This window comes from Trachypithecus francoisi, unplaced genomic scaffold (assembly GCF_009764315.1).
Source record: "Trachypithecus francoisi isolate TF-2019V2 unplaced genomic scaffold, Tfra_2.0 Lachesis_group4, whole genome shotgun sequence".
NCBI classification, from domain to species: Eukaryota; Metazoa; Chordata; class Mammalia; order Primates; family Cercopithecidae; genus Trachypithecus; species Trachypithecus francoisi.
The window spans coordinates 127788949-127801958 of record NW_022681469.1 but is presented as its reverse complement, the minus strand read 5'-3'; the positions used below and the strand labels follow the sequence as shown (position 1 = coordinate 127801958).

Here is a 13010-nt window from a genome sequence, read left to right as displayed (position 1 = left end):
GCAGTCGGGGAGGCATGATCTAGCCTACAACCCTCTAGCCTCTAACCTTCAAGTTCCCTTAATTATTCCTAGGCTTAGGCTAGGCTAGCTGTGGGAGACATTTAGTTTATAGTTTAAGTAAAAATAGCCCTTCCCCAAAACTCAACTGTCTTTGTAAAGCTAGTGAGAGAATACCAGGCTAGGAGGATAGAGGAGTCTGAATTTTGCTAAGGTGTAGACAAAAACAGCCATTATTCCCGAGGTCACAAGATATGCAACTTCCCCAATACTCCTGCAGATAACATCACTATTGTAGAACCTAACAGTGGGCTTGTAAGGGATCTTTACAGGTTTTTTGCATTTCTGAAACCATGATGGTTCCACGTGGAACCCACCAGCTGCTCCCAGAAGTGATTCACCATGCACGAGGATCATTTCCCACATCCCTATGATTGCACCTTCCAAACAATTAGCAGCAAGCACCCGTTGCCTAGCCACCCCTAACTCTTCCCCCAAACAACTTTTGAAAAACCCCTAACCTATGAGCCTTCAATAAGATTGATTTAAGTAATAAGTCTTAATAATCTTCAGTGTGGTGTGACTGGCCTTGCATCAATTAAACTCTTTCTCTACTGAAATTCAGTGAATTGATTTTGTCTGTGCAACAGGCAGAAAGAACCTGTCCAGGGTTACAGTATCTGGCCCACAATATTTTCAGCTGTCTCCGGGAAATATTTATTCAATTGTTCCTTATATAAAAAGGGAACCAATTACCTACTCAGTCATTAGGCATTAGATGTGTTTTGTTGGCAAGATACAAAATGTGGAGCTCTTCTTAGGGAATGAGAAAAAGAGGAGCATTGAAAATCCAAGTGCTGTGATTTCTCGTCACATTAAATAACAGCAAGACCCTCTAATGAAATGATGAGCATCCTCACATGGCCTTGTAAAGTGTCAGCACTGGCTTCCTTGGGCCTCTGCAGGGTAAACATACTCTTCCCTTACAGATTCACAGTCTTTGTGGCTCATAGACACTAATCCCAGAGCCACAGTCTGTCCCCAGGTGATGACAATGGGAAGAAGGCCAACTACCACAACTACTGCAACTACATCATAGAACAGATCTTCACAGGTGGCCTGCAGTTGGATGTCACCTGCCAAGTCCGCCATGGAGTCTCCACCGCCACAGACCCCTTGTGGGACATCAGCTTCGATGTGCCTGGCTCTTCCACCCTCTTGGGGCCCATGAGGTGAGGGAGTGAGGGCAGCATGGCAAATGGCAAGAATCACATTTTGGGCTTGCAAAAGTGAGAAGTCCACCAGCGCTCACGTGGCAAGGAAGTATCTTCCTCACAGGAAGGCTGTTGTTGATCAGGACGAAAGCAGCGCTTTTCTTTCACATGCCCAGGATAGAGCCTTGAGAAAAGATGTGGCATTAGCCTGCAGTTGGCTGCAGATGCTCTTGCTAGTTTATGGTGTTTTTTTTTTTCTTTTTTTGCCAGATGACTAGATATTGGTGTTCACTAGCTTTGCATTGTGTAGGGTATCTGTAACACCAGCTACTATTCCAACATCACCCCTGTAAATGATCTGACAGCCAAAGGGCAAAACTGGAAGCTCCCTTACCTTTTGTGGTTAATAACCAAAACCTCAGCGTGAGCTAAGAGCTGAGTGCTCTCCCCATGGTCCACGGCGTTTTTTTGCAAGTGATTAAAATATAGTTGTGGTGTTCCATACTTATGATCATTTCTGAAATTATCCATTTACTGCTTCAGTTTAGATAAGTAATAAGATTTAAGATGTGATTATTATAAAATGTATTTAAATAACTGTAGCATACAGCTTACAATTGTGGTGAGAGCAGAAAACCTTTCTAAACTTTATGTTAATTGAGTCTAGTGTTTTACAATCTTTATTTTCTTTTGCATGCATTAATTAAAGTTTACTGAAGAAGAAAAAAACTCTAATAGAAATTACAATAGAATTCTTTCAAACAGTCTAATCCTATACTTTGCGTTAAATTATATGCAAGAATAAGAAAAATCTTCAGTTGAACAATTAGAATTTATTTTTATATATTAATTGTGGAAAATACTTATGGCAATATTTGGATTTAATTGTTTATAACGGTCATCTTGCAAAAGCTATGAGAAATAGGAAGGTTCACTCACAGGTACCTAAAATAAAATGACAGGCTACTTTTGAATATAAGCATCATGATGCACACTATATGAAAATTTGGTTTTTTACTCATAATAATATTTCAGTTATTATTGACCCTTAACTCGTAGGTTGTATCTAGACCAAAAACTATAAATTAACAAAAAATATCTGCTGAGAAGTCATATCTTTGCATTTCCCTCAGTATGGTGACTCCTGAAATGGGTACATCCCTCGTACATAATATATGTGTAAAAATATATATATTTCAACCAAATGTTCTCAATAAGGTCTTTCTACCCATCATTCTCCTGTGCTCAAAATACATACCAAAACCCCAATAATTTTTAAGTATTTCAAGATATTGGCTCCTGAAGGGCATGAAGATTGTAAGTCAAAATGAGGCCCATACCCACTAGTGTGGATCTGTCTTTTTGCAACTGAACTGTCACTTAAGAGACCAAAGAGAACAGCTTTGGATTGATGTATAGACTCCTGCAAGAATTACTCTTCCAGAAGTGAAATACTTGATGTTGCCCTGCTGGCAAGATGTTTTTCCTGTTCTAAATCCTTCTAAGTAAATCTGATACAAAATGTCTGTTGACTATGAATATTCTGTCAAATTTAAGAAGACTATGTGATGGACATTGCAAAAGTCAATCTCAAAATTTTTAAATTATTTTTCAGACACAAAATAACTATAACTTGTCTTAAGTGCATAGCAATTAAAATCATATTTTTTTCTCATAAAACATAAGAAAGCAACTTCTTTTTAAAATATTCAATGTTTTCAAAACACTGTTTCCATTTTTCCAAAATTCAGGCTTTAGAGTAAACATTGATGCAAATATGAACACCCTTTGTTGAGCTTCAACAATAATATTACACTCAAGCCCTTAATAGGAGAGAACAACTCCATCCTGATCAGAAACTATAGGTATCACTGAAGAATTCTACTACATATGGCTTTTATTTATTGATTGATTTTTTTGAGACACAGTTTCAAGCCCACAGTTTTTGCTCTGTCACCCAGGCTGGAGTACAGTCGCATGATCTCAGCTCACTGCAACCTCCACCTCCCAGGTTCAAGGAATTCTCCCGCCTCAGCCTCCCAAGCAGCTGGGACTACATGCACACACCACCACACCTGGCTAATATTTTGTATTTCAGTAGAGATGGGGTTTCACCCTGTTGGCCAGGCTGGTCTTGAACTCCTGACCTCAGGTGATCCAACCACCTCAGCCTCCCAAACAGCTGGGATTACAGGCATGAGCCACCACGCCCCACCCCGTATGGCCTTTAAATGCTCAATAAAATATTATAAATAAGTAGAACTGAATACACCTGATAATCTATGAAGCTTTATGGAAAGTTGTGTTTCTATACATTTGCTGATATTTTCAATTCCTAAACATAATCTAAGATGCTAAAAAGTTCATTAGCATCTAACTTTTTATACTGATGACCTAGAAAAATTACTCACTTATACGGACCATTTCTGTCAGTTTTGATAAATTTTGTAAATTTAATGTTAAAGTATGAATGCTGTTTTTCAGTTTAAATGCAAAGTAGCCTCACTTAAAATCTAAACTGTGTAAACACATGATCATCAACAATTCTGCATCACTTGCCTTAATGAAACGGCTGAAACAAGGTGAGACCTTATTATGATGAACAGTGTAATAACATCACAGTCTATCAGTGAATGTTCTCTAAAAGGGACTCATCAAATGCTAAAAGAAATCTTTTTGTATTCTAAAGAATAATCTATCAAGTAAAAATTTTCTTGATATCTTCATCAGCTTTTACCTTTAATTTACTATGGATATCTTGCTAGAAATATTAAATGAAAATGATTAATAGCACTAATTATCCTTTCTTTCCAATAAAATTATATTTTAAATTACTTTCATTATTGACATTCATACTACAATGTCACTTGTAATTTTTTAATAAAATCACTTGTCATTATTTCATAGAACTTCTAGACAATTTCTTGACTAACATCCTCTTTTAAAATTGTGTTAAATTAAATCACTTACTGCAAACAGCCCACTCTTACTGCTACAGGAATGTGGGGAAGTTGGGTGGCCCACTTCAGTGTCACATCTTGATAAATATGCAACATGTTATTATGATTTGCAATCAAAGTATTTATTGTTCCTTCAGAAACTGTAAGTTGAAGATACAGAAAAGAGACACTAAGAAAACAGTCATTTGAAACAGTATATCTCTTTTAGGAAATTGATAACACAAACTAATTCTAATACCTTGATTTTAATACATAAAGATTTTATGTAATATAAAACATTATTTTGTAAGTTTAATCTACCAGTATAAAAAAGAAAGGAATCATTTTACAGTCTTGGAAGCTATAACTAGATAATCGCCAACATTTTTGCATTTCATCTAGAAAGCATGAATTTCATTAATATGTAACACATTTAAGTTAATGATTTACTAGGCATTCACTACAGATAATTCATTCTATTAGACATTACTATTGTGCTTATAAAAGAGTCTGACGTTCTCTTGAAAGCATCTTGAACAGACACATAATGGAAAGTATTAACGTATGCTGGAGGCCAATTTTACAAGTCATTTTGTACAAAGTAAAATGACTGACGAAACCAAATGTATGCTTTATATCAAACGTCTATTCAAACTTTTAAAGTTAAAATATCCATTACATATTCAGTGTTAAACTGTTTTCATATATGTTTAAAATATGTGTATGAGTGTGGCTTTTTTCCGGTGTATATCACATAGCCTTGACATACGGAATAGATAAAAGAAAATCTTTCTACACACCTGAGCAATATGGCAGAAAACAACTTGGGCTCCAGTCAAGCTTCTTCATGAACCGAATTTGTCCATTATCCTTAAGGCAAAAAAAGTTTCTCTCACCAAGAACAAAAACAGAGGATGCCGACTGATTGAAAGAGACAATACATATATCAAGGGCTTGCTCTCCAATATTTAGAGTCCAATCCACCTACAAAGCAAAACTCAAGATCAATTTAGTTGCTAACCTCAGAAAATTACAGTTATTTTCATATCAACACAAATTAAGAAATTGCTTTACAACAAAGCAGAAATATAAAGATGGGCTAATCTCTTTCATTTCTTTATTTTTTTTTTTTTTTTTTTCGCTATGACCATTTTTCTGGTATTTTACAAGAGTCTAATCAAAGTTTTGTTCCATGTCTTACCACGGAACAAAAAAGTGGTATTAGCTATTCTGCAGTTCAAAATCACTAAAAAACTTACCTGCTTCCCTAAAAAACTTCCATGAAAATGATATTGTGCTTAATTTGCAAATCAAATTTAATAATCCATAAAAATTGTCATTATGATTGTACATGTGTTTTTATAGGACAACTAAAAATATATCAATATGCATATACAGAGTAGTCACCAAGCCACTAGAGAGTATAGCAGAATATTCTATACATAAGAGCTACTCCAGGATATCTCCATTGCTGGGATACGGTTAATGTTCAATAAATGCTTCTTAAAGTAATGAAAGAATGAATGTAAAATGAGTGCTTTTCAGGATTCATCTCCCATACAATATTTCTAAGTCAGGAAAACGCAAAAGAGCAAAGACATACCATTTTGAAAAATATTGGCAGACAGGCATATAGTTTCAGTTTTTCTAACTTTTACTTTAGGTTCAGGGATACATAGGAAGGTTTGTTACATAGGTAAATTCATTTCACAGAGGCTTGGTGTATAGATTGTTTTATTACTCAGGTACTGTAGTATGTGAGAGTTATTTATTCTGATCCTCTTCCTCCTGCAGCCTTTCACCCTCAGTGAAAGTAAGAACATGTGATACTGAAGTGAGAACATGTGATATTTGGTTTTCTGTTCCTGCATTACTTTGCTAAAGATAAAGGCCTCCAGTTCCATCCATGTTTCTGCAAATGACATAATCTCATTCTTTTTTATGGCTGCATAGTATTCCATGGTGTATATGTACTACATTTTCTTTATCTAGTCTACTGTTGATGGGTATTTTGATAATTTTGAATTTGCTGAGGATTGTTTTATATCCGATTGTGTAGTTGATTTTAGAGTATGTGCCATGTGGTGACGAGAAGAATGAATATTCTGTTGTTTTGGGATGGAGAGTTTTATAGATGTCTATTAGGTCCATTTGGTCAAGTATTACGTTTAGACCTTGAATCTCTTTGTTAATTTTCTACCTCAATGATCTGTCTCATAGGGTCAGTGGGGTGTTGAAGTCTCCACTATTATTGTGTGGCAGTCTAAATCTCTTAGTAGGTCTCTAAGAAATTGCTTTATGAATATGGATGCTTCTGTGTTGGGTGTATATATATTTAGGATAGTTAGATCTTCATGTTGAATTGAACCCTTTACTATTATGTAATGCCCTTATTTGTCTTTTTTTATCTTTGTTGGTTTAAAGTCTGTTTTGCCTGAAATTAGGATTGCAACTCCTGCTTTTTTCCATTTGCTTCAGAGAGTTTTCTTCATCTCTTTATTTTAAGCCTACAGGTGTACAGCATGTGAGATGGGTCTCTTGAAGGCAGCATACCATTGTGTCTTGCTTTTTGATCCAGCTTGCCACTCTGTGTCTTTTAAATGGGGCATTTAGCCTGTTTACATTCAAGGTTAGTATTGATACGTGTGGATTTGATGCTGTCATTGTGTTGTTACCTGGTTATTATGCAGACTTGTTTATGTGGCTGCTGTATAGTGTGATTAGTTCATGTACTTAAGTGTTTTTTGTATTGGTTAGTAATGGTCTTTCTTTTCCATATTTAGTGCTTCTTTCAGGAGCTCTAGTAAGGCAGGTCTGGTGGTAACAATTTCCCTTCTCATTTGCTTGTCTGAAAAGATTCTTGTTTTTCCTTCACATATGAAGCTTGGTTTGGCTGGATATGACATTCTTGGTTGAATATTTTTCTTCATGAATGTTGAATACAGGCCTCGAATCTCTTCTGGCTTGTAAGGTTTCTGCTGAAAGGTCCACTATTAGCCTGATGGAGCTCCCTTTGGTGGTAACCTGACCTTTCTCTCTAGATGCCTGTAACATTTTTTCTTTCATTTTGACCTTACAGAATCAGATGATTATGTGTCTTGGGGATGAACTTTTTGTATAGTATCTTGCAGGGGTTCTCTGCATTTCCTGAATTTGAATATCAGTCTCTCTAGTGAGGTTGGGGAATTTTTCATGAATGATATCCTGAAAGAGGTTTTCCAACTTGCTTGCTTTCTCCTCATCTCTTTCAGGGATGCCAATGAGTCATAGAGTTGGTCTCTTTACATAATGCCAAATTTCTTGGAGGTTTTGTTCATTTCTCATCTTTTTTCTTTATTTTTTGTCTGACTGTCTTATTTCAGAAAGCCTGTCTTCAAGTTCTCAGATTCTTTCCACAGTGTGGTCTCTTCTGCCATTAATACTTGTGATTACCTTATGCATTCTTGTAGTGTGTTTTATAGCTTTATCAGGTCCAGTTAAGTTCTTTTCTATACTGGCTATTTCGTCTGCCAGCTCTTGTGTCATTTTATTGTGATTCTTAGATTTCTTGGATTGGATTTTGACATTCTCCTGAATCTCAATGGTCTTCCTTTCCTATCCATATACTGAATTCTATTTCTGTCATTTTAGCCATCTCAGCCCAGTTAACAACCTTTGCTGTAGAATTAGTGTGATAATTTAGAGGAAGGAAAACACTGTGGCCTTTTGAGTTGCCAGAGCTCTTGCACTGGTTCTTTTTTATCTGTGTGCATGAGTATTCCTTTTCGTGAGGTGTAAATTGAGTACAGTCAGTAGACTTCTTTTCTGGATGTTTTCAGAGGGCTGAAGCTTTCTGCAAGGTTTTTATTTATAGCTAAATTCTTGCCTTTGGTTTCAAAGTGGGGTATGTTAGCAAGTGTATTGGTCAGTAGGTAGGCTCTTTCTCACTTATGTGGCTCCTCTCTATTTTCTTTTTTTTTTTTTTTTTTCTTTTGAGACAGAGTCATGCTCTGTTGCCAGGCTGGAGTGCAGTGGTGTGATCTCGGCTCACTGCAACCTCCGACTCCTGGGTTCAAGCGATTCTCCTGCCTCAGACTCCCAAGTAGCTGGGACTACAGGCACACGCCACCACGCCCAGCTAACTTTTGTATTTTTAGTAGAGATGGGGTTTCACCATGTTGGCCAGGATGGTCTCAATCTCCTGACCTCATGATCCATCTGCCTCAGCCTCCCAAAGTGCTGGTCTCGATCTCCTGACCACGTGAGCCACCGCACCTGGCCTTTTTTTTTCCAATTGGAGTCTCACTCTGTTGCCCAGGCTGCAATGTGGTGGCACAATCTCGGCTCACTGCAGCAGCTGCCATCATGCTCCCTATCAATGCTCTGAAAGTGTGGGCTCTTCTCCCACTTCTGTGCTGGCTGTAGATCACAGCTTGGCACTCTCAGGCTGCACTCTGCCTCTCCGGGGAGATCTCAGGCTTTATATTCCCTCCCTAGCTTAGAGGCAGCAGAGGATGGACCTTAGCAGTGGCTGGAACCAAGGGTCTTGTCTCCTGGTGCTTCACCCGAGAGAGATGCAGAGCTGCAACCAATCCATTAATCGGCCCAAAAAGGGAGGGCTTCACTGTGGGTCCAAGCCGGGGTCCCTGACAGGCATGTATTGTATATGAAAGTAACAGTGAATGGTTTCACAAAGAAAAATCTGCACAAAGAGGAAATAGGGGCTGCTGTGAAAGTTAGGGTATAATCAACAAACAATGGATCCAAGAAAAGATTATGAAAAGTTACACTAAAGACAAGATGAAATTTTGGCCATCAAGACATGATCTTAGGTATTCATCTACTTTAGATACGAAAATATTTGAAGAAGGTATAAAATCCAAATGGGGCTGGCCAGAAAGGCAGATATTGCCAGTATATATACAAGAACAATCTGTAGAAGGGAGACAGCCTAATGAACATAGGTAGGTGCATCAGACTATCTTAAGCTCAACTTGAATTTAACACTAAGAAATTATTTGATTACTATTTGGCTCAAGTATTGCTTACCTATATAAAATGATTCCACTGGACAAGACATGAATATCAGTCCCATGACAGTTATATTTTTCATTATATTGTAACAGGCTAGCATTCAGCTTTGTACATCAGTGTCTGTAACTCAGGCTGATGTGGGCCTCACTCTGAGAGGTGATTTATTCAAAGTGAACAGGCAAATCATGTTTCTGAGGCCACAGTCTGAGATCCAGCCAATAAATACTTTCAATTTACCAGGTACTGAATGCCACTCTCTGTGACCTCCGCTTAGGGAAATACACTACATTCTGAATTAATGAGTCTCATAAAACACAGAAATTTGCTAAGAACAATGATAAAAAAAATTCTTCCAGTTCCAGCCAAGATGGAGTAATAGGGAAATGATTTAGCATCCCACCTAAAACAACCACAAAATGGACAAAATAAATGTAACAACAGTTTGCAAGGCACTGGACACCAGACAACAAAGCACAGCAATCCTTTAAAGACAGAAAACAAATGAAGCGAGTGGCATGATTGTTCCAGCCTTAAGGGAGTTTCTAGGCCATAGCGCAGGGAAGAAGAACCTAGGCAGAGCCCAGCAGACTCTGTGAATTGTGGAGATGGATACTCGGAGTCTGGAGAAACCACAGCAGTTGGAGTTAACAAGACAGCACACCAAATAGCTGCATACAGACAGAACTGTGGAGATCTGCAGAGAGTGCCCTCGAATACTCAGCTGAGTACTTACTGGCATATTCTTGTAAGGAAACTACACAAGGCCAGGGAAAGAACCACCCAAAAGATTAGAGACAACAGTGCCCAGCATTCACACAGGGTAAAAGATATTTCCTGTGCCTACCAGCCAGGCTGCAAAACCTCATAATTCTGAGGGAATTGGGTACAGTACTAAGAAGGATCTTGCCTGAGGAGTAAAGAATAAGTAGCCCTAAAATGAGCATTGCCCTGGTTCCACTTAACAAGTCTTGAGAACAAGGCCCCCCAAAATCAAACTGTTTCCAAGTAACTTAACTGTGTCCCAGTGATAACCTTAAGAACACTATACACATAAAAAATGAAAAATTCATCACCAGCAAACCCACACTAAAAGAAATGTGAAAGGAATTCCTTTAGTTTGAAGGAAAATGAAGCCAGATGGAAAGATGGAGTTACACAAATTAAAAAGAACAACAGAAATTATACCTACGTGGGTAAATACATATTTTTCTTGTAATTTAAATCTCATTAAAATATAATTGATTATTTATGTAAAAATAATTACAATGTAATATGGGGTTCATAGCCTATGTAAAAATAAAATATAGGACATTAGCACAAAGGCTGGAAGGTAGGAAACATAAGCATAGTTCTTACATTATATATAAGGTAATATATCACCTGAAAATAGAGTGAGTTAAGCCAAAGATAAAAAATGGAAACCCTAAAGCAAACAGTAAAATAACAAAACAAAGAGTTACAGCTAATAAACCAAAAAAGATAAAATAGAATAAAAAAAAAAAAAAACTGGATAAAGCCAAAGAAAAGCAGAAAAAGAGGAAAAGGAAACAAAAAAACTAGACAGGCATATAGATAAATAAAACAAAATTAAATGGCAGAGTATATATCATACTGATTTTAAAAAGCAAATCCCAACCAACTACATACTGCTTATAAATTATGCACTAGAAGCACACAGGCAGAAACAGGTTCAAAGTGAAAAGACAGGGAAAGGTATCAGAATAACACTGATCAAAAGAAAACTGGGTATTTTACCAACAGATTAAATAGGTCTCAGAAAAAAGAAGATTATCAAACAAAAGCATAAAGGTCATTTCATAACGTAAAGGGGATGGGTTCATCATGAAATGGAACAGTCTTAAATGTTTACGTACCTAATAACAGAATTCCAAAATATCTGAAGCAAAAAATACATAAATAAATATAGACATATGCTGGGCACGGTGGCTCATGCCTGTAACCCCAGCACTTCGGGAGGCTGAGGCGGGCGGATCACAAGGTCAGGAGATCGAGACCAGCCTGGCCAACATGGTGAAACCCCATCTCTCCTAAAAATACAAAAAATTAGCTGGACATAGTGGTACACGCCTATAGTCGCAGCTACTCAAGAGGCTGAGGCAGGAGAATCACTTGAACCCGGGAGGCAGAGGTTTCAGTGAACCCAGATCACACCACTACAGTCCAGCCTGGGCGACAGAACGAGGCTCCGTATCACAAATAAATAGATAGATAGATAGATAGATAGATAGATAGATAGATAGATAAAGATAGATATATTTCCAAGGAGATACAGAAAAATCTACAATTACAGTCAGAGATTTCAATACCCCCCTCTCAATAACTAATAATAACTAGTAAAAAAATGAATAAGGATACAGAAGAGTTGAACAACACTATCATCCAACATAATCTAATTGACATGTATGAAACACTCTAACAACAGCAAAAAATACACATTCTTTTCAGGTGCACACTGAACATTTAACAAGATAGATCATATTCTATGCCATAAGACAAATCTCAATGAATCTAAGAGAATTCAAGTATACAAATTATTTTTCTGAACACAAAAAAGACTTAAATAGAAATCAATAAAAAGGTAGCTGTGAGTAACAAAGGAAGCTATTAAATGTCTTCCCACAACTATCTTATTAAAAGCATTCCATTGGATAAGTTCTGTTTCTTCTGCAATAGACTTAATACTGCTCCCATGGTATCACAGTCCTGCAAAGTGACTATCATGTAACAAAATGAAGTTTACTGCTATTTCTCACTCTATTCACCAATCGAATGGAAAAACCACTCAACTGCAATTGCCTTCAGAATACATCCTCAGTGTGAGGCATGGAGTAATCAATAAAAACTGCAAATGATAAGGAAAGGCTATTCCAGACAGAAGAAAAACCATATGCCTAGAATGAAGAAGAGCCATGGAATATTTGGAACAATGAGAGGCCCTATAAGGCTGAAGTGCAGACTACAAGAAACAAATGGAAGAACACCACTATTGAGGAGGTCAAAGGACAATTTAATCACCATTATCATATAAGTTCATCCAGACATTTTGCTATGTGCTTTATATATTACACACAATCATATATTCATATATAAGATATATAATTTATCTAATAACAACAATTATCTGATAACAACAAATTTTGAGATAGAGTCTTGCTCTGTTACCCAGGCTGGAGTACAGTGGTGCGATCTCGGCTTACTGCAGCCTCTGCCCCCTGGGTTGTTCAAGCAATTCTCCTGCCTCAGCCTCCCAAGTAGCTAGAACTACAGGCATGCGCTACCATGCCCAGGTAATTTTGTATTTTAGTGGAGACAGGGTTTCTTCATTTTGGCCAAGCTGCTCTCGAACTCCTGACCTCAGGTGATCCACCTGCCTCAGCCTGCCAAAGTGCTGGGATTACAGGCATGAGCCACCATGCACAGCCTAATAATAACATTTTAAAATAGATATTATCATCATTTGGCAAATGAGGAAACTGAGATTTAGTAAGGCTAACAAACTTGCTGTAACTTGCTCAAAAAAAAAGTAAAGCTCTCAAGACCTGTTCGACTTCAATCTGTGCTTTAACCATTATTACTATGGTGCTTCTAAATTCTGTGCAAAATTATATCATATTTTTATTCATTGTGCTCTTTTACTTTTTACCACCAATGAAAAAAATATATATCTTCATCTGATTCTTGATTCTTTCCAAGTTACCTTCTGTTCTACCACCGTCTGAACTTCTGTACCCTAATACAGAAAATTCTGCGTAATCTTCTCCAATATTATTATGTTAGTATTCTAAATTCTATATTATTTCTCCATTCAGCTTCCTTCATGTGTATC

The 13010-nt window shown here is 37.1% G+C and overlaps 1 protein-coding gene across 9 annotated transcripts in view; it reads right to left on the bottom strand.

The window, feature by feature from the left end:
* The window catches only part of BBS9 (Bardet-Biedl syndrome 9), a 602892-nt gene that overhangs the window by 447622 nt on the left and 142260 nt on the right, over positions 1 to 13010 (bottom strand). For all 9 annotated transcript variants that reach the window (XM_033193464.1, XM_033193468.1, XM_033193466.1 and 6 more), the window contains 2 exons: positions 4951 to 5134; positions 4182 to 4311 (listed from right to left, as the gene is read on the bottom strand). In XM_033193464.1, coding sequence (XP_033049355.1) covers positions 4182 to 4311; positions 4951 to 5134 — 314 coding nt within the window. The remainder of the gene's footprint in view (positions 1 to 4181; positions 4312 to 4950; positions 5135 to 13010) is intronic.